General features: G+C 56.9%; 12 protein-coding genes across 12 annotated transcripts; 5 read left to right on the top strand and 7 right to left on the bottom strand.

Annotated features, from left to right (window-relative positions):
- Nucleotides 1-11: 11 nt before the first annotated feature.
- On the bottom strand, nt 12-1,422 carry L226DRAFT_460018 (uncharacterized protein; the record flags this gene model as incomplete). The annotated part of the gene is made up of 2 exons (XM_067675564.1): nt 12-604; nt 663-1,422. 2 exons carry the CDS (start codon nt 1,420-1,422, stop codon nt 12-14), a joined length of 1,353 nt encoding a protein of 450 aa, XP_067536836.1.
- Nucleotides 1,423-1,793: 371 nt separating this feature from the next.
- Nucleotides 1,794-2,766, bottom strand: L226DRAFT_544753 (vacuolar protein sorting-associated protein 28; the record flags this gene model as incomplete). The annotated part of the gene is made up of 6 exons (XM_067682295.1): nt 1,794-1,865; nt 1,937-1,997; nt 2,070-2,212; nt 2,285-2,395; nt 2,445-2,547; nt 2,612-2,766. 6 exons carry the CDS (start codon nt 2,764-2,766, stop codon nt 1,794-1,796), a joined length of 645 nt encoding a protein of 214 aa, XP_067536835.1.
- A 441-nt stretch (nt 2,767-3,207) lies between these two features.
- L226DRAFT_544752 (phosphoglycerate mutase-like protein) lies at nt 3,208-5,028 on the bottom strand (the record flags this gene model as incomplete). The annotated part of the gene is made up of 6 exons (XM_067682294.1): nt 3,208-3,796; nt 3,860-4,122; nt 4,180-4,292; nt 4,345-4,609; nt 4,663-4,841; nt 4,899-5,028. 6 exons carry the CDS (start codon nt 5,026-5,028, stop codon nt 3,208-3,210), a joined length of 1,539 nt encoding a protein of 512 aa, XP_067536834.1.
- Nucleotides 5,029-5,062: 34 nt separating this feature from the next.
- On the top strand, nt 5,063-5,377 carry L226DRAFT_533375 (uncharacterized protein; the record flags this gene model as incomplete). The annotated part of the gene is made up of 2 exons (XM_067680442.1): nt 5,063-5,113; nt 5,160-5,377. Coding segments are annotated over 2 exons (167 nt in total), but the record flags the coding sequence as incomplete, so codon positions are not given.
- Nucleotides 5,378-5,696: 319 nt separating this feature from the next.
- On the top strand, nt 5,697-6,871 carry L226DRAFT_611677 (uncharacterized protein; the record flags this gene model as incomplete). The annotated part of the gene is made up of 6 exons (XM_067686304.1): nt 5,697-5,703; nt 5,766-5,890; nt 5,970-6,050; nt 6,119-6,256; nt 6,309-6,521; nt 6,582-6,871. The coding sequence occupies 6 exons, from the start codon at nt 5,697-5,699 to the stop codon at nt 6,846-6,848; spliced, it is 831 nt and encodes a 276-aa protein (XP_067536832.1). The 3' UTR covers nt 6,849-6,871.
- Nucleotides 6,872-7,006: 135 nt separating this feature from the next.
- On the bottom strand, nt 7,007-7,974 carry L226DRAFT_611676 (uncharacterized protein; the record flags this gene model as incomplete). The annotated part of the gene is made up of 2 exons (XM_067686303.1): nt 7,007-7,044; nt 7,095-7,974. A coding segment is annotated over one exon (862 nt), but the record flags the coding sequence as incomplete, so codon positions are not given.
- A 618-nt stretch (nt 7,975-8,592) lies between these two features.
- L226DRAFT_559399 (uncharacterized protein) lies at nt 8,593-9,989 on the top strand. Its single transcript, XM_067683296.1, has 3 exons — nt 8,593-8,602; nt 8,663-9,074; nt 9,127-9,989. Exons 2-3 carry the CDS (start codon nt 8,827-8,829, stop codon nt 9,866-9,868), a joined length of 990 nt encoding a protein of 329 aa, XP_067536830.1. The 5' UTR covers nt 8,593-8,602; nt 8,663-8,826; the 3' UTR covers nt 9,869-9,989.
- A 19-nt stretch (nt 9,990-10,008) lies between these two features.
- L226DRAFT_611674 (uncharacterized protein) lies at nt 10,009-10,930 on the bottom strand. Its single transcript, XM_067686302.1, has 3 exons — nt 10,698-10,930; nt 10,352-10,632; nt 10,009-10,294 (listed from the first exon to the last, which is right to left on the bottom strand). The coding sequence occupies exons 1-3, from the start codon at nt 10,816-10,818 to the stop codon at nt 10,265-10,267; spliced, it is 432 nt and encodes a 143-aa protein (XP_067536829.1). The 5' UTR covers nt 10,819-10,930; the 3' UTR covers nt 10,009-10,264.
- Nucleotides 10,931-11,201: 271 nt separating this feature from the next.
- L226DRAFT_371549 (uncharacterized protein) lies at nt 11,202-11,993 on the top strand. Its single transcript, XM_067674310.1, has 3 exons — nt 11,202-11,297; nt 11,350-11,744; nt 11,798-11,993. The coding sequence occupies exons 2-3, from the start codon at nt 11,391-11,393 to the stop codon at nt 11,819-11,821; spliced, it is 378 nt and encodes a 125-aa protein (XP_067536828.1). The 5' UTR covers nt 11,202-11,297; nt 11,350-11,390; the 3' UTR covers nt 11,822-11,993.
- L226DRAFT_371563 (uncharacterized protein) lies at nt 11,981-14,871 on the top strand. The gene is made up of 4 exons (XM_067674311.1): nt 11,981-12,303; nt 12,352-12,420; nt 12,503-14,508; nt 14,593-14,871. The coding sequence occupies exons 1-4, from the start codon at nt 12,130-12,132 to the stop codon at nt 14,765-14,767; spliced, it is 2,424 nt and encodes an 807-aa protein (XP_067536827.1). The 5' UTR covers nt 11,981-12,129; the 3' UTR covers nt 14,768-14,871.
- L226DRAFT_611671 (HET-domain-containing protein) lies at nt 14,795-17,014 on the bottom strand. The gene is made up of 3 exons (XM_067686301.1): nt 16,973-17,014; nt 15,925-16,921; nt 14,795-15,865 (listed from the first exon to the last, which is right to left on the bottom strand). The coding sequence occupies exons 2-3, from the start codon at nt 16,846-16,848 to the stop codon at nt 14,987-14,989; spliced, it is 1,803 nt and encodes a 600-aa protein (XP_067536826.1). The 5' UTR covers nt 16,849-16,921; nt 16,973-17,014; the 3' UTR covers nt 14,795-14,986.
- Nucleotides 17,015-17,504: 490 nt separating this feature from the next.
- On the bottom strand, nt 17,505-19,189 carry L226DRAFT_569543 (uncharacterized protein; the record flags this gene model as incomplete). The annotated part of the gene is made up of 3 exons (XM_067684325.1): nt 17,505-17,522; nt 17,590-18,464; nt 18,529-19,189. The coding sequence occupies 3 exons, from the start codon at nt 19,187-19,189 to the stop codon at nt 17,505-17,507; spliced, it is 1,554 nt and encodes a 517-aa protein (XP_067536825.1).
- Between the last annotated feature and the right edge of the window lie 116 nt (nt 19,190-19,305).

Below are 19,305 nucleotides of genomic sequence, written 5' to 3'. Positions count from 1 at the left end.
GTCCGCAGACATTACACAAATGTCCGTCCGACACCGCCGCATATACTGCAAGTCTCCTCGTCAAAGATGAGGAATGATGTCTTGCCCCGTCCTCCACAGCGCCAGCACAGCCGACCTCCTATGCGCGGGTCACCTGGAGCATAGACGACGGCGTTTCCTGACGACGGAGGCGTTCCACTCTGACCTCCGGGCGAGGGCCAGGAGGGTGGAGGAAACACGGTCCGACCGCCCACACCGCCCAGTCTGTCAAGATACGACGACATGGGCAGCACCCCGCCAGCGATAGGCACGACATGCGTTCTTGATGCGCCGGGGTACCCGTTGCTATTCGCCTGACTGACGCGGGATGTGGTCGCGGAGCGTGAGAGGCCCGCATTCGCGGGCAAGGGACCGGACCAGGATGCACTTTGTTGGTGTAATGCAGCTTGTGGAGCACGAAACACAGGAAGAGGCCGCTGGAACGTCCCCGATGAGGAAGAGGACGCCTGGCCGTCCGCCGTCCAGGGCGCACATGTGATGGCCCCTGCATACGGCTTTGCATATTTGTCCCAGCACCGCGAGCAGGGGTGCGAGGGATCATAGTTTCGGTATCCAGTGTTACGACCTGACAGTTGCGATTCGTCAGGGAACTCCTCTGGGTGCGTGTATATTGTTGGACTCACATTTCTGGCATTCGAAACCAGCCGGATACACTAGCACCTTGCCATGACGCAACAGGGGATGACCAGGCACAGGACGATCCGTTGGGCGACCATCATCAGGGCTGCTATCTTGGGCGGGGGATCTAGCACGATTTGGCGGCTCTCCGGAACGCGGCGCATATCTCCTGCTGGAAGACGATGGTGAAGACGCATCGGACTCATCGGCCTGATATCGCGAGCTCGACCCTCCATACAGCCCGCTATCGCCCGCACCGGCCGCGTAGAAGTCCCGAGCGAAGTCGGATAATGGACCATGTGGCGAGTTTGGGGTGGAGGATGGACGTTGTATCCCAGCTAGATCTGGATGAATGGGAGGCGGGGCAGGTGTGGTGTACAATTCCTGCCTGCGCTGCCCAGGGAACGACGACCAGCCGCTCGACCCCGTGGGCTGCGGTGACAGTCCCCATGATGGTGGCGGGAACTGCGAAGGACCGTAGCTGGGCTGTCGAGGAGGCATAGGAATGGCTTGCTGGAATGGCCTGCGTGGCCCGAGTTCGAGTGTGGCCTCTCCCTCATATACATTCGGGGCAGGGGTGTACGCCGGAGGCAGCTCTTCATTGAGGATATCACTCACGGATGTGTCGATCTGTGGTGGTCGTTCTGGAGCATCACTATCGCCGTTCGACGAGGAGGTTTCTGCACTCGATACGCCTGCCTCTGAGGCTCCCGTGGGTAAGGGTGTGACTGCACGGGTACGGAAGGGATTATGAGATGAAACCATAGATGTGCGCTCCTATCCGTAGGCGTTGGTAGCTGGGCACAGAATCAAGTCGTTTAAGAGTATGCTGAGCTTGTGTCGCGCAGACTGTCAAGGGGACAGTGGCAGATGAGTATGGGGGAGAGCTGCGGAATGACGGACATGGCAGGAACAAGTAGGACCTGGTGCGGTGCAAGAGCCGCCGACTGACGCGGCGCCGGGCTCGCTCGACGTATCCGAGTAGTACAATAACGCATGCGACCAGTCGCACAACATCGAGCAACATATTGGTACAGGATAGTGCACAAGGAGAATACAAACGTCCGGACATCAGGCAAACAGATCTAGAAAAGACATACCCGGCCAACATGGCGACCAAACCGACTCTCAAAATCTCACGTATGGTCCTCCTTCCCACTGAGGCCTCTGAAGAACTCCGCATACGCATGTTCGATGTCGAAAGACAGCTGTCCATGAGGCGAAGTGGCCATCATCAGCACCTCGCAACATACCAACGGTCCATCTGAGCACAACTGACCTGGCGCGCCTGTTCCTCGGTCAGCTCCTCCGAGGCCTTCATCCCGTTCAGCGTAATCAGCCTGTACACTCAGTCAGTCAAGCTGACTCGCACATCCTTTCCACCCCATAGGCAGAGGGAAAGATGAACACACCATCCGACCATCTTGCTCCGGCCCTCCCAATCCTTGCTCCCCTTGAACCGCGCGTAGCTCGTCACAAGCTCCTGCAGGATCGGGTGCAGCTGGTCCTTCGCGCGCATCCGCAACTTCAGCGCGTCCATAAAGGTAATGAAGTTCTGAGAAAGCGCACGCGCGATGTCGGTTTAGGATGCCTGTATATCTGTCGTGACAGACGAGTCGGGGCGCACCTGCGTCGTCTCCGCGACCCACTTGGCTGTCTCTGGTCCGGCCTCACTCGAGTGCTCCACCGTCGCGGGGACCCCAACTTGTATCCGGTGAAGCGCGGCAGGATGGTCCATCTGCTCGCCAGGTGAGCTTTGAGCTGCATGGACAGACAGGGAGACGCACCCGATACCGCGCCATGAACTGCTCGATCGACGGAACGTCGTCGCCCACGAGCTTCAACATGGTCTTGTATTGCGACAGCAGTCGCGTACATGCGGGAGAATACCTCTTCGGCAGGTCCGCTCAGTCTCGCGCGCGATGAGGAACACGAGAAGGACTCCAACACTCACTCCGCCGCGGTCACCGAGTCTCGCACGTACGCGCGTTCCAGATATTCCAGCGCAACGATAACCCCAAAAAGCGTAGCCAGGAGCCCATACTTCTCGCGTTCAGTGTTAGTGGTGTAAAGCCGGACCTCTTCATCCAGGTTGAGCGGGGCGGACATGGTGGCGGAAGCCAAGTGGCCAGCTGGGCGCTCCGTGCTACGTTCCCTACAAACGGAGACATCCGCCTCGACTTTCTCGAAGTCCACAAGCACCTCATAAGTCCCACTAATCGTCGTTCATTATACAGTCCCACCATCGTTCGTGAGAAACCTGAGATCACATTCGACTGCAGAAAGGTGCTAAAGATACATATGGAATATACAGGAACCCCGTCACCAAATGGATATAAGATGATCGAGAGTAACCTGAGAGTAACCTGTCCTTGGTAAATAAGTCCGGATCGCATGTTGATGAAAGATCCATATAGTAGGTTCATGAGTCCATTATGAGGTAGTCCATCGTGGCGTCGTCGGTCCCCTTCGCCACTAAGTGAAACAGGGACAGAAGTTTAGCACGAGCGTCCAACACACAAGACGACACAATAACGCCGACAACTCACCTCAAGCAGTCACGTTGCTGTTGACGTTGTAGATCGAGAGCAAATCCGTGCGGTTCGCCACTGTGTCATTGATGCCGCACGCCCCAACGAAGTCGCCGTATTTCGCGACCTTCTGTTGGATGTACTGGGCAAAGCCGCCCAATGCACACGACTCGCCCGGCCCATCCTGGCACTCCGGAAGCGGGATCGGGGCACCATTCACCAGAACCCTGATATACGCGCCGTTGTCCCACACGCTCTCCGCGCCATCGTCGCTTGTCGTCGAGTTGGAGCCGGAGTCGGCGGTGGCGTTCGTACACTGGAGGCGCTCAATCCCGACATGGCCCAGGAAGGGCAGGATCTCGGACGTCTTCCATGCGCGCGCGTAGTTGATGCGGTCTGTGGGCATCGTAGTATTCACGTCTAGATTAGGGTAGTATGCGGAATTGTTGAAGAGGTTAAGCGCGGTCATGATGAGCGGCGGCTCTTCACGGTGTGTGAAGGAGATGTAGAGCGACTGGTTGAACGTTGACGTGTCGTTCGCGGAAAGGATGTCCAGTGCGCTCCGAACCCAGGGCATGCCCAGCTGAGGGGCAATGGGGTTACCATAGCTACAGTGAGGCAGATCAGATTGCAATCCCAGCGGTAATACGGGACCAAGCAGAACGACGTACCCGATGCTGTAGAAGTACATCACGTCGTTCGCATACTCGAAGTCCAGCCACTCCTCCGCCGTGAAGACATCGCAGAAGTTAGTACGGTTCCTGATGACGTCGTCATATCCACATAGCTGCTGCATGCCGTAGACATCCGTGTCCGTAAAGTTGAAGCCGGGAGCTATCTGGTTGAAGCGAGCAATGAGGGGCGCTGTGTACTTGTCTATCCAGGCACCGGACTGCACAGAACCCATGGAAGCGTCAAACGCGGGGCAAGAAGTCTGTGAGTCATAGTCAGTCAGTATATGCGCTCATGGAGGGCTAAATTCTATATTTACGTGCGGCGTGAGCGAGTCGGCGCTGTCCTCTTCTCCCTCGTTCACGACAACCAGAGTTGCGTTGTTGCCAAGTCCGCCAATGAAGGCGTTCGCCGTGTCAACATCTCTGCTCGCTATATGGGCAATGTTAGGGACTTCCTGACTATGCGGCATCACTTCACGCACCTGAGGCAGCCCAGATCCTGAATGCTCCCGCCTGTGCATCGGTGCTGTTGATGAGTGTGGGGTAGAGCTGCTTGATGACGCCAGCGAAAGCAGCCGCAGCCTCGCCGCCCGATGGAGTCATCTTCTCCATCTGCTCGGTCTCATTGGTGATGGGCGAGGAGTAGTTCGCAAGGAAGGCGACATCAGCACTTTGCTTAAACGCGGACTTGTCCGTGAAGTTTGCCAACTTGGAGAAAAACGGCTGCAGGTACGTCTCATAGTCGAACTAGTACGGATATGATCAGTGGCAATCCGTGATCATTTGTAACGGAGACTCACGTCGTTGGCGTAAATGTTAGAGTGACGGACGATGTAGGTCGCCTTGGACACGGTGCAGCCGTCTGGAGGCGTAGGGTCCAGTTGCACGCCAGGAGAGTCAAAGTAGGGGGAAATGCCTGCCAGATGCTCGAGCACGTTGAAAGCATATCCGCCAGGACCTTCAATGATCTGCCTTTTGTCTGCGGTACACATCATATGAGGTCCTGCACTGCAGAATACAACGACGAGGAACTCACGATGTGGTATAGACACTCCTCCCACGACGCTCGGTTCACTCGCAGTATCTTCGACTACCCATGACCTGGGAACAGCAGCGACGTGGCGGATACCCTGCACTAGCGCGAGGAGGACGAGGAGAGAGGACATCGTGGCTTGGCGTGCTGTACGCTGGGGAAGAGATGGATGGGCTCGAACCCTGAAGTTGAAGAGGGGGAACGCGGTCACGCACCTCCTGGATGACTGGGTTTATATGCTGAATTGTGAATGATATCACTTACCCCAATATTCTGATGCTCCTAGTCAAGACTCCAACTTCGCATGCAGCGCGGAACACAGGCGTTGTGGAGCCGTCGTTGCGGCAGCCAGCACGCTCTCCTCGGACCTTCAATTATGATCGAGAACTTTACCGCCGCCGGATGCGTGGCCAATTTCGTGCACGATGCATTCTGTGGGAAAATGTTTAGACATTGGTGCCGGAATGTAGGATGCAGTACGGCTGCCACATGGATGGTGGAGGCTGAGGGGAAGGCAGCAGAACTCCTCTCCGCCGCGCTATGACGCTACGTCAAGGCTTACAAGCGCCCAGCGCCACCAAAGTGACGCGGTCACCTGACCTTCAAGTAGTACGACGATAGTGGTCCGTGCGCGACTCCGTTCCTTCCTCTTCGTGGTCGACTGAGGGCTCGAGGCACCAGCACATCCACGAAACGTGCCAAAAAAGGCTGCTGACTCAACGGCACAGCGAGCACTTGTCCGTATGTATTTCTCCCTCAGCTAACCGTGTATGCACTGCGTCACCGACTCACCCGACAGTGATGCCAAGTTCGTTCAATCCTAGTAGTAGTGACGTACTTGCTCGAGCTCATGTTCTTATATCCATACAGACAACGACCTCATTCCTGCTCCTCGAAAGCGTCCCCAGCGCGTATATGTAGGAGATGGCAACAAATCGTCGCTTCAGGAACAGATGGGCATGGCCGCCTGTACCGACATACTTTCAGAAATACTGGTGAGATGCTCAACTTCCTTGGATGGCACTGATAGTACACATACTCATTGATTGATTGTCAAAGTTGATCATACGACAGACATGCATAGCACATGGTGTTGATCTGGACGAGGCATATCGACGACAGAACCCTGCGATTCTGCGCGCAGTTACTCAAGAGGTGAGCAGTACTCGAGTACGGATAGACCGGCTAATAAGCATCTAACAACAACATACTCTTTCGTCCAGGTCCTTTCAAAGCTTCCAGTTCTCCGAGAGTACGAAGATGCTTGGCCAGTTGAGTACTACTTCGCCCGAGAGCTCAAGAGCCATGTGCACCGACCGAAGCAGAAGGTGGGTCAACATACTCGGCGGCGTCGAAGTCAGGTACGTGACTATATCATTGTAGAGGGCATCAGCATGCTCATCACACTTCCAGACACCATTGATCAGTCGCATATACGGGAGGTGGTCAGTACCCGCGACCCGTACGGTTGGTACCCAACACAGCGCAATCTTTGTGCGTCGGCCAAACAAGAGAGTTGTGTCGCATCGCGCTTCCCGCAGAAATTCCCCAAGCATTAGTTCTCAAATTCAAGAAAAAAACAAGATCGGGACGCAGCTCCGAGGCAACGGGCCCGTGCCGCACCTGGTAAGCGATATCGAGATGTCGTGCTCACTCAGGTTACGAGTAACTGAATGACCGAGCTAGGTGACGCCTCCACCATCTATCGAACCTTCTCCCTCCTCGTCATCCGAACCTGTCTTCAAGCTTCTCGTCTCTGCGCGCTTCCCGCGTCCGGACGCACAGCATTTGGCGAAGCTGTTGGCCTCTAAAGGCATCAAGGACTTGTCGTACCTGAAGGTCTTTGCGCGCATGTCCACTCGGGACGGCTGGCTTGCAGAGCTCGTACGGGAGGGTGCAATCACCGAGATTCAGATGCGCGTTCTCCGCGAGATCCTAGAAAGTCGGAAGTGAAGTACGAGTACACACCGATGCAGTACGACTGAGCTGCTCTTTGCGGAGGGCGTACGCCAGCTCAGGATATAACGATACGTTGTCTTGCCTGTTCGGCGAATACAACGAACGGATATGCAGCAAGAAGAATTAGCGAAAGCACACAAGGATAGTAATACCACCGCGTCAGTAATAAATTACATGGAGCCTTGGGATACTGCACAAGGTGATTAGATCCCAGAGACAGTGACATAGCTGACAACGTACCGATATGAAGCAAAAGGTTCAGATTGGCACGGTCGCTGGTGCGGCAAGCAAGGCCTTGAAGTAGAACAGTACGACGGGTGGATGTGCAGTCTTCGCCTTGTACTTCCTGGACCTCAAGGCGTCTCCGTAGACAGTATCCCACTCGTCCGGGAACGGCCTCCACTCCCACGCCGTCTTTCCCGACTTGACTCCCCGTTTTGCATGAAGTTTTCCCGGTTTGACAGCATCGCCGTCCTTCGCGTCCTTGGCTAGCACCACACCCGTATTGACGCATCCGACGCAGAACTCGAGTAGGTCCGTGAGCATGTCCCTCGTGTCTGGCTGCGCAAGCACTTCCGGCTCGCGCGCTGCGAAGATCGGCTGCATCCCGAACTCGACCGCGATCCCGAGGCGGATGACGATGACGAGGCACCCGATGTAGCGTGAACCGTACTTCTTCTTGTGCTCTGCGTCGAGCTTCACCCACGTCGGCTTCTGGCTCTCCCAATCGGCCCCGAACTCCTCATGTTCCTTCCGCAGCGCGTCCATGGGGGAGAGCTCCCACTGGGAAAGGTACCACGAGTTCGCAGGGCTGAGACGTGCGCAGGGCTTGACAGGAGAGAAGTGGTACTGGAGCAGGAGGTCGCCTCGCTGGAGCAGCTGGAGGTTAGCCGGGGTGTACGACAGGCGCTGGACGACCTCAGTGATGTCTTTCAGGGTCATCGTGTGGTGCTTGTAGAACTGGCTCCAGTCGGCCGTGAGAGACATCGGGGACGTGAACTCGCCCGTGCGGCTCGGGAGAGGAGGGCCGAGCCGCCGCGCGGGCCCCCCGACGTTCAGGCGGTCCATCATCTCGATCAATTTCGCGCCTTTCGCCATGTTGCTCTGTCGGCACCACATCCTGACACAGAGTTTTGGTAAGCACTGTAACGTGCGGGCGTCCGCGTAGCGGAATGAGGAAGAGCGACCCACTTGTGTTCGGCCCAGGCGGCCTTCTAGCAGTCTTTGCTGCAGTAGAAGACTAGCTTGCAGCCTGCGCACTTGCTGAGAGGCCGCTCTGAGCTATTTGAGGCATTGCACTGGCCGCAGTGTGTTTTCGCTCCGGAAAAGCGTTGTTCGACGGGCGAGATGAATTCGACTGGCATTGAGGCGAGAAGACTAGTACTAGACGTGACCGTCCGGACTGGGCTCTGATGAAGTCAGCACATGCTCTGAATGCGTGTGTATCGCCACATCGTACCTGAATAACAATCCCAGTGAGATCGAGCGCGACGGTGGTTATGTGGCCACGATGAGTGGTCCTAAAGACCCGATAGGAACTTGAGCTTGCCAACTCATCCTGGTGAAACAAACCATTGGAGATAAGATAAGATGTGATGGGCGTCTCCCTCGCTTTCCTCCTCGTCCCGCTCAGACTCCAAGCTTTTGCTCCGACTCATCCTTCTTTGTGACTATCATTGCAGAAGCTTCCCTCAGTGGCAATAGACTGTCACCATGCAACTATGGACAGTGTTGTCAAGCGAAATGAAGTACGCTTTCGCATCCTACTACCTGGTCGATCTCCTCACCATCAATGCATCCTTTGGCAGGATAAAGGTGATGATGGTTTGCCACCTGGCTTTGTATCCCAACTCTCGATAGCGCATATAAGCAGCTACGTGGACATGAGTACCCACCTCCACCTCCACTTCCCTCTCACTCTTGACACAGCAGTCACCCCATTCTGGCGATCAACGCGCCTCTCATCTCGATCATGAACGTCAACATCCCCGCGGCAGGTCTCCAGATGGACCGGGAGTTCTCGTTCTCCAGCGGGAACGCGATACTTATTGCAGCGAACGTCATCTTCCAGGTCCACACAGACGTGCTCGGGCGCCACTCACCCGCTCTCGCCGCTCAACTGGAGGCGTCTACCAAGTTCATGAATGGACGTCCGGTTCTTCGTGTCACCGACACCCCTTACGACCTGAGACAGGCGCTGTGCGTCGTCTATGGATTCTAGTGAGTGATCGCACACAAGTACATGCAGCGCCAGTTCTGACCATGCCAGCAGTGGCACCACGAAGCAGGATTCCTTCTCGCACCTCGCCGCCTGCGTCAGCATCGGTACCAAGTACGGCATGGAGGAGCTTGTGGACCGTGCAATCACCCAGCTCGAACCGCTCTTCCCCGCCAACCTCTCGGAGTGGGACAAACGCGCCCACCTAGAGACCCGCCTCGGGTTCAGGAACGAGGACGCCATCGTGGCGCTCAACCTGTTCCAGCAAACACGTCAGTTCCCTCTGATCCCCGCCGCCGTGTATCGGTGCTGCCAGCTCGACCCGTACGTCATCCTGCATGGGGTGACGCGGACCGACGGCACCCCCGAGCGGCTCTCTTCCGACAGCGTCCAGCTCGTCTTTCGCGCGCAAGCGGAGCTCAGGAAGCACGGCGCTCAGATGATCGAGGAGTGCCGCGAGCTCAAGCCGTCCGAGTGGTGCTCCTTTGCGTGGGCGTTCGACGGGTGCCGCGAGGTCGTCTCCGACCTGGCGCACACTCGAGGAGATGGGAAGGAGGCCTGGCGCGACGGAGACCCGCTCGACGGGCGGTTCCTGGAGTACATCGACGAGCAGAGGGACACGGGCCCGGGCGGGTATGAATCCCGTGATGAGTTCGCGGACTGTATGGGTGCATGCGCGACATGCATCCGCCAAGTGCGCCGGCAAGTAAGTGATATGCGTGCACGCGTTTGGAACGATCTTCCGGAGCTCGCGGGCGTTCAAGACGAGATTGAAGATTGGGCGTATGATGACTAGGTTCGTGGACAGCCGATGTACTTTTAGTGAGCTGTTCAGTGTGACGCTGCTGTGTTTCTTGTTGTGTGAGATTCCGATGATTGTACCCGATGATTGTACCAATACCTCTAGCAGATATCCTTATTTGAATTGCGAGTAATGCTTCCTGAACATGCGCCGGGCGCATAAGCGTGTATTGAAGTGAAATATCAAGTACGGGTATGACATACATGGCCAGGTATGATACAGGTATACACCACCAAATCTGACTCCGAGTCCGAGTCCAAAATTGAGAAGAGACATCCACAAGCACACTACTCGGTAATCAGTAGGGGGTCACCTCTCCCCATGCGTATGACACATTTTTACAAGTACATCAACAAGAGAAGGTCGTGTATGACAGGAATCACAGGATCCTTAGTAGGGCTTCGTGTGCGCCTGAGGGGGCTGAGAGGAGCACGGGTCAGCAACAGTGACGTTTGGTCATACTAAAGTAGCACTTACTGCCATGAATCCGCCAGGCTGAGCACCCGGCGGCGCTCCGGCGGGAGGCTGGTAGACTGGCTGCGCATTCGTGTTCCAACCACCTTGAGCTGGACCAGCTCCGTGTTGGGCATAACCCGCCTCCTGTAATCCGGGTCCGTTGTTGTACCCTCCATTTGTACGCCGGAAGGGGCCAAGCCCGCCGAACATGCCTGGCGCAGGCTGGCCAGTGTTACGAGCACGGCGACGACGACATAACATGCAGAGGCAGAGACAGAAAAGGAGTCCGACGACCACGCAAGCTGTCAAGATAGATTGGGTCAGTCAGCGTGTCTGACGATCCCTCGGCGAGGGGTGTGAAACGCACCGATTACGATTCCTGCAATGGCGCCTCCCGCGATCCTGCTGGCGCGACTGCCTCTGGATCTCTGCGCAGCGACAGAGGGTGCGAGGGAGAGCGCGAGGGCGGCGATGGCGAGGACAGACATGATGATGTGGGGAGAGAGCCGGGGAAGATGGTCACATCCTGTCGCGTTGAAGTGTTCTTATGAGCCTGCGCATTGCATGGGAGGATACAAGAGACTCCATGGCCCCAAGCTGGAGCCAACGCTGGCCAAGGAACGGAGTAAGACCGCCATATGTACGCAGCAAGCGCCGGGGGATGCTGTGCTGACGTCATTAGCAAGCGGCCTGGGCGCGGGGCGCGGCCGAGGGGGCGCGACCGGGGGGCCAGTTCCGCACCTCCGCACATAAGTAAGTCAGCATGCGTCTGCCTCGCCTCCTTTCCTCGTTCCACTCCGTTACGACCCCAGTCACGACTATCATGACTTCACTTCCATCGAATCCTCTCAATCCGCGCGCAGTCGTCCTCCTCGCACTCGCCACCGCCGCGAGTGCACAGTACTACGATCCGTACTATGACGGAAACCACATGAGTACTCCAGGCCGGGTAATAGCTGGCATTGTAGTAGGTGCGTGCTGCACATACTGGCCAATTGTTTCTTCCTGACATTTCAAAGCCATCATCGTCGCCATCCTCCTCCTCCTCCTCTTCGCCCTCATGTTCCGCCGGCGCAGACGGGGTCTGACCGTTCTCCCGAGCTATGCCGGGGGAAACTACTTCAACTCGCAAGCTCATGGCCACAATCAAAACCAGGGTCCGTACACCGCATACCCCATGTCCAACCAGCAGGCTTGGGGGGGCTACCAGTCTCCTCTCGGTCCTCCGCCGGAGCAGGCGCCGCCACCTCCTTACCCGGGAAAGCCGCAGCCCTATGACGGCGAAGAGAACAGCGGATACGGTTATCCCCATACTCCTCCCCAGGGACCTCCTGAGGCCCCGAAGCCCGGTGGATTCGTCGTGCCGCAGCCTCAGAGTCCTAGCTCTCCCGCTCCCGCCCATGTTAACGCGAACGTGAGTTGTTCACTTCTTGAAATCCCCATCGTTTCTCATCGCTTGCCCCACAGTCGCCTTGGTTCAGAAGTTCTTAATCGCGCATGACGGACTGGACGCTTGTACTGTATCATATTGGTCAGTGACGTTCTGATATTGTAACACCTGTATACTTCTCCATACACGCGTCATGCGGTCAATCAACTAGTACTGTTTGTTGTAACTTCAGGTGTCGTGGCAGAGACATGTGAAGGGTGACTTGTCACGTCGAGGAATCGGGAGCCGAATATGTGGTTCATATAGTTGGTCGCGTCGCGTCTCCTCTTTTGTCCCCCGACCACCACCAACCTCCTCAGCGATACGCCCCCGTCTCGTCCCCGTGAACTCTTCTCGTTTCTGCGTCCCCATGGTGGTCACTGGTTTTCTCTATGTGTTGGGCTGGATTGTCATCTGTACCCACGACTTTCTCGACCTTTTCTCTCGCAATCAGACGCGTAACCGGTCCGGAATCGTTCTGAAGACCGTCCTATCCACACTAGTCTCGTCTCTCTTGCGGAAGTCACTCCTATGGTTGTTACCTGTACGTTTTCGTGTCTTCTATTCCATCGGCCATCACTGACCTCTACAGAACGTTGCGACGCATACGGTATTCTGCATATTTGTTATACATGCGATGGCGCGGCTAGGGCTTCAAGCGGTACGTCATGCCATGTTCTGCCATGCATTTAGTAACTGACGGTCTCGAGTGGCTGCTTGTATGCGCGACTTGCCATCTGCAGGTGGGGTGCCGCCATGACGCCGTCGCCTGGCGACGCAATTCGATCATCCGCTCTCGGTTGACGATGGTCTCCTCTTGGTGTCAGCTCCACAAGCCTTCGCATCCGTCTTCAAAGCCAGACAACTCAGAAATCAAGGGAAATGCTGCTTTGGACCAGGTCGATGCCACCCGTCTGGCGCTGTTGATTTGTTCCTGCTATGAGCGCGCTATGACCCGGCAAGGTAGCTCCAGCACCTATGGTCGCTACGCGAATGCTACGGATGGCGCCCATGACACGACTGGTGACACTATGTCTCGGAAGCGGCGTGAGCTCCTTGGTCTCTTCTTTGCGCTCGCGTCATCCCAGCTCTCTCGGTCCGGTTTGGAAAGCTCGTCATCGTCCAGTAGGGCAAAGATAGACCGTCTCCTGGAGAGAACGACGCTACCTGAATGCGACGGACAGGCACCGCTTGCTTCAGGTACTTCTATCCACGATCTCGTCGTCTCCGCATCGACGCCGGAGGGCCTCGAGCTCGCACTGTCTGCCCGCAAGTCTTATCCATCCGGTCTCAACCTCCCTGTGGACGTCGAGATACCCGTTCCTGCCCCGCCACCATCTTTCACGTCTTACTCGGAAGAAGTCCCGCTACAAGCTGTCGAGCTACTAGAGGAGGTTACCCGCGATCGCGACCTCTTCCGCACGCGCGCGTATCAACTCGCGTTCAAAGTAGACGACTTGCACAACCGGCACTCTCAGACGCTCTGCGCCCTCGAACGTGCGGAGGCTACCATAGAGCAACTCCAGGGAGAGGAGAGGAACCTGTCTGTCGCACTCGCTAGCGTTCTTTCGGCGACATTCTTAGGCAAGACACCGGTTCCGACCTCGAGCTTGTCTGCTGGCGTCTTCGTGTCTACTGTCACGGGTCAACAGACTACCTCTCTCTATAGCGCTGGATCTGCCAAGGATGGTCATCTGCGCCCCCACTTCACGACTACTGCCAATACAGACGAGGTGGTCCTTTATCCGCGCACACCGTCCAGGAATGCAAATGCTCCGACGGTGTTGGAGCCGACGGAGCCACTGCTACTCCCGGTCAGCGACGCGGCTGGTTCCCTTACCTCCGCTGGCGATCTGGACGGGTCCTGCAGGAAGACTCCATTGACACGGGCATTTTCTCCGACGAAGAGCCAACGTCGCCAGTGTTCCGCATCTGCAGAAGAGCAGGAGCAGGAGTCCTCGATGACGAGGCTGCTGCTTGGCAAGATTTATACGATCTGCAAGGGTGAAGGCGCAGTCGATGGCCAATTTCAAGCTGAAGTCGAGGTCGCACCTGCGAAGGCTTTGCGGCCCCTCCCGTCTGGCTGGCTGCCCGCCACATCTGACTCCAGCCTCAGTCGTGCGTTGGAGCCTGACTGGGCTGTGAACGACGACGACGACGACGAGCAAATGACCCTTGGGAGGAGCCAGACCGACTTCCTCGGGGACGACGATGTCTCTGGGTTGCAGGCTACCCAGACACAGCACGACACGCGACGGGTTGCGCATACAGCTGCCGTCCCGCCCTCAGCCGAAGATCAACCCACTTCACGCAGGCACTCTTGGATGCACCCGGAGGTTACTCTTCAGTATACGACCGAGTCGCTTGCGTGGCGTTACGGACAAGGTACGCTCGAGCGCTCCAACTCGAGTGACGACACGACAGGCCCCGGCGGCTTGAGGACGCAGAGGTCCACCACAAGCCTGAACAGCTTCGACCGCCCGACTCGGACGCGCGTGTCCTCTGGGCCGGCGCAAATGCTTTCTGACGCGTCGAGCAACTGGCGGGAGCGCACCCCGACCACGACCTCGACTTCGACCTCGGGTGTCATCAATGACGACGCGATCGGCGAGGGCGGCCGCACCCGGGGTGGAAGGCGGAGCTTTGGGTTCGGGGCAGGCGGGACAAGGGCGGACGAGATGTGCAGGCAGAATGCGCCGTACTTCCAGGGCTTCCAGGGGCAGGCACCACCGTTGCGTCGGTCGCAGAGGTGCGTCTTCCGTCTTTCTCTCACCCTCTCTCTGTACTCTATAGTTCAGGTGAGGGTTAAAGCTGACTGGTTCTGATGTTCTAGCACGATCGGGTCGGAAGTGCGCACCTCGAGCGCTGCTTCAGACAACGACCTGCGCCGAAGGAGCAGCCTGGCTGACAAGCTTGTTATGGACAACGTGTGGAACCGTAGGGCGCAGGAGCGAGCTGCCGCTGCGGCGGAGATGGCTCAGCGCGCACAGAGTGCGGTGACGGTCTAGGACAGGCGTAGCCGGGGTTTAGGTAGTAGGGTGCGTAGAGTTGGGTGGACATTGTTATTACACGCATCGCTATGCATCTCTGGTGTATTTACATCGTCGTATGTGCGACTCGTCTTTTCTATGACGAATTTAGGTTGTGTACTGTACACATTATCATTTGAAGACGTGGACAATATCTGTTTACTCGACAAACGATCACGTTGGTAAGATGACAGCTGGCTATGAATTTATCATCGTGTACTGCAACAGGTGCATAGGGGTGTCTTCTATCACAGCCTGGATCGTTTGCAGAACCATAGTTCTCTTGGGAAAGAGACCGCATCTAGTGAAGCGCAGGGTGAACTGGTGTCCATATACGATGCAGAACGTCTTCTCGAGACCCACCCACCCACAGATGTGGTCCGTTCGGCAGTCGTGGTCAGGAGTGGATGTCTCCTGGTCCAACAACAAAGCACTACTGGTGTAGCGCACATGCGCCCAGTGCACCCGCCGTGAGTTCCCTCCAGACCGGGCGCAAAGCCCTAGCCTCACGTCGACCGATCCAAAGATCTCGGAGAAGATGAGACTGAACGCAGCAGGTGAATGTTCGTACCCGGACTCGGGTGTGGATTGGGGGATAATATCCATAGGAGGCTTGAGTACGGCCTGGTGGCTGTTCCATACGTCAACGAGGGCATACTTGTGCACTCGGAACGGAGCATCCAGGCTGGTGTCCATCGGTAGTCTGGGCAGAGACGGCGCCGACTGCGTGACCTCACCAGTACCATATGCAAGGTAGACCTGTATCCGGGAGTGGCTCGTAGGCGCGGAGGGGTCGACGTCCGCGGCACGCATCCGCAGGAGGCGGCATTGGGTAGACTCGGACGTAAACGACCTGAGGCGGAGGATTGGGTGACGAGCAACCTCGAAGACCGGCACTGCGTCTTCCGGACTGCCCGGACGGGGAGCGATGCATAGCAGGAGCTTGCCCTCATCCTGGTCGCACCAGGCCAGGTCGGCGAAGTGGAAACCTCGCGCCTCCATAACTCGAACGGTTGCCAGGACGCCGCGAGGGGTTACGGACAGGGTCGTGTTCCCGGCTACCCCCACTTCATTCGACTTCTCACAGTATATGTCAGAACCAGTAGCGAGCACGGCATGAGGAGATCTAGACTAACCTGCTTCCCCCCTCTCCGTTCCATATTGTCGCGATGCTCGACGCGAGAGCCGCATCCGCGGAAGTCAGCTGGAGACTGAGCGAATAGGGTGCAGCGACGTTGTTCAGATTTGACAGGTTCGTCGAAGTTGCAGATATCGCCCCAGGCGAAGAGAGTGGTATCTGGATTCCGCCTCATGATCTCCTCCTGTAAGCGCTGGAATGCCTTCCTTCCTTCCCCGTAGATTGTTGGCATGTTGACGTCGAAGAGCCCCATCAGGCAGTATGCCTCATCCTCCATCCGGGTCGTCTCCCGCTTTGCCGCCCACGACATCCGCTGAGCGATGCTGAACTGGTCAAGGGCTTCCTCGCCACGTAAAACAGGAAGTGGTATCCCCGTTTCCTCGCCGATAGGCTCGGCCAGGTCCGCTTTCGAGCCCAGAGGGACCCAGGATTGGGAGAGGAAGATAAGGAATTGCGGCGCGATGAGCTCCTGGAGCGTCCATCCTCTACCATACCAAGCACTCCGATTGAAGGCGGTACCGCCGTGAGGGTGTGCAACAAAGGCGCTTTCGGTGGGAACGTCCTCGAGATAGGCGTAGCAGACTTCCGCGAGGGCGTAGTACCGGAACATGGAGTTGATGGCCTCCTGGAGCTCCGCGCTGCTACTTTTGTCTATGCAGCACGTGTCGATCCAGACCCAACCGTACCCGTGTCGCTGCGCTAATTCACAGCACCGGCGAATCTTCGCAGACGCAAGGTCGCGGGGCGTTTTGCAGGTCCAGGGCCGCGCACATCTCTTCTTCAGCCTCTGAAGGTCTTGAAACGTCTGCTCAGGCTCGCCTCTGCGGGCCCAGACGTGCGAAAGGATAGCATACCCGCCTGGGACCCTCTCCGGAGAGGCGAAGAAGTGTAGCTCAGCGCGGTCGGTGCTCAGCACCCACATGTCGGATGTGGTCGAACACGGTCGACAACCTGAGACAAGCTGTGACGGTTTGTCGGAGGTGTACGGTTATGTGCTGAAGAGTCGGTGTCAATCACTAGAGACGAACGGGATTCATGGTACGTACTGTAATTTGAAGAGATGGTGGTTGGGGGAGAGGAGCATTGAGGTGGCACGGCGCGGACATGTACGTGTACTATATGTATGACCGTCGACCTGAGACTGAGAAGCTTGACCTTCTGCTGGCATACACGTGCAGCACGTGATCTACGACGTTCTCCGTGACGTAAGTAGCTCTATTGAGTAGGAGATTTTTCGCCTTCCATGGACATTGCAATCCCATCGTAAAAGATGACGGGCCATCTTAGGGTATCGTTGTGGGACTTGCACACGTCTTTGCGTCCTTGCAAAACGGGTTCGAGAAGTCTGCGCCACATAGAGACATGAGCAGCTTCATGACAAACCCTTGGATCGCTTCATCTTGCGTGCCCTCACCGCCGCTCAAATTCCAAAGGAGCAGCATTGTTTGAATGTTTCACAACTCTTCAATGAAATACACAACATTCTACAACCGACTTCAACGTGCAATATGTGGACATAATCTCGAAAGTCTCCGTATGCCACCGATCGTCACGGTCCGAGCCTGCGGAAAGAGAGTCCTAGATTTCGAGTTCGACCTGCGAAACGCCCCGGCGGGAATTGTTTAGAAACATCCCCGGATGAGTAACAGAGCGAGCATCTTACCTGTGCGATCGCATCCGCGATTGCTTTGGGGAGGGACGTGCCAATTTGGATAAGTTCGCGGGTAAGCGAGTGGCACTGGTTGTATACACAGGAGGGCCAGAATGACGACGGTGTCTGGCCTATCTGCTCCAGTAATTGGAATGCAGTGACTTCCCAATCACGTCCGGGTCCTTCGCGTGCTGCCCGCTCTGCCAGGCCTCGTAGGTAGGTGTCCATCCAATCTCGGGCGCCAGACTCGCCGCCTGAACAGTACTCGTAATAACGATTATGATATCCGGAGATGTTTTGCGTCGCGGTGCTCCAGTCGTTTATGCCTTTCTTGAGCTCTTCTTCCACAGCGCGCACGCACGCGTCATAGTAAACCAAAAGGCGATGGTATGCGAGAGCAGACGTATCTTCCATGGAGGAAGTATACCACCCCGTCAACGACTTCTCGACAGCCTTCCTGGCAGCAGCTCTCGCCTGGTCCTTCAGGCAGTATTGGATCGCGACGAAGTATGCCTCAAGCGGACTGCTCTGGGCAGCAGCCTCCCACTGCGCAGCAATGACGCTGTGAAGCTGCGAGCACCCGAGATCACGAGAGGCGACGAGCATGGTGGCTAGGGCAGTGAGAGAGGAAGGGAGACCACTGGGGCCATCGTAGCAGATTGTGAGCAGAGATGCGAGGGCGTCTGAGGAAACGTCCAACTGCAGCAAAGGCAGCTCGGTGTAACCAGAGGAAGTGCCTTCAGTGTCGGCATTATTTCCATTCAAGCCTGCGTGATCGACCTTGGCCTGAGCGACTTGCTCGCCAAGAAGTGTGGAATGTAACGCAAGAACAACTCCGTGCGCGCGATGTTGGACGCTCTCTCGGTCGCGGCACTGCAGCAGGACGTCTGGGGAAGGAATGCGGGGGGTGAAGCCGTCTTGTACGTGGGACTTATCGGGGCATAGTGGCACGGGTGTCGGGCTTAACAAACGGAAGGATGCATTCAGCATGAGTGTCAGGTAAACGAAGGAATTCGCGGAGACGGAAGTAGTCGCCGGCACTGATGTCCTGCAAGTTGCTCAAAGACGTATCGTCCTCCAGCAGCTCTGCCAGAACACTCAAGGCAGGCGCGGGAAATACCCATCCTGAATTCGGTGTTGAAACACGCCGTCGGATCTCGGACGCAGCCGCTCGGGCTACATCCTCTAGGCCGGCACGACACGCCGCCGCCCAGACCTTCAGCGGACTGGAAGGAACCATACCGAGAAGGTCCTTGGACAAGAGGAGGACCGGCCACTCCATCTCGTACTTCAGCGCCGCTTTCAGCACGGGAACGATTTCCCGGAGCTCAGAGAGCTCCGGCTTGAGCATGGGATAACAGAGGCGAAGGAGTCGGTCAAGCGCCTGACTGTCCTCCGACACATCAACCACGGGTTGCTCTGTCCTGATGGCGTGTCCTGGCTGAGGAAGCGAGAGCATACTGGAGAAGACAGGAGATGCATAGGACAGGATGGGGCTGTGGACGTAGAAATCGATGAGGTCCGGGGTTCGTAGGATGATATCGGCAGAAAGATCATCGAATGGATGGGACGCCTTGGAGGGCGTCATGGGCTGGGGAGGTTGGTCTGACATCGTAGCCTATCGTTCGATGTGGTGGACCTTGTCGAGAGAGCGGGGAGTGGAGGAGTAGAGCTGCAAGGCTACGCTTATCTGGTATTGGGCCAGCCTACTGCAGCCTACCGCAGCCT

Source organism: Lentinus tigrinus (assembly GCF_003813185.1).
Source record: "Lentinus tigrinus ALCF2SS1-7 unplaced genomic scaffold L226scaffold_8, whole genome shotgun sequence".
Taxonomy (NCBI): Eukaryota; Fungi; Basidiomycota; class Agaricomycetes; order Polyporales; family Polyporaceae; genus Lentinus; species Lentinus tigrinus.
Note: the sequence above shows the minus strand (reverse complement) of the source record. Positions and strands in the feature narration are given on the sequence as shown.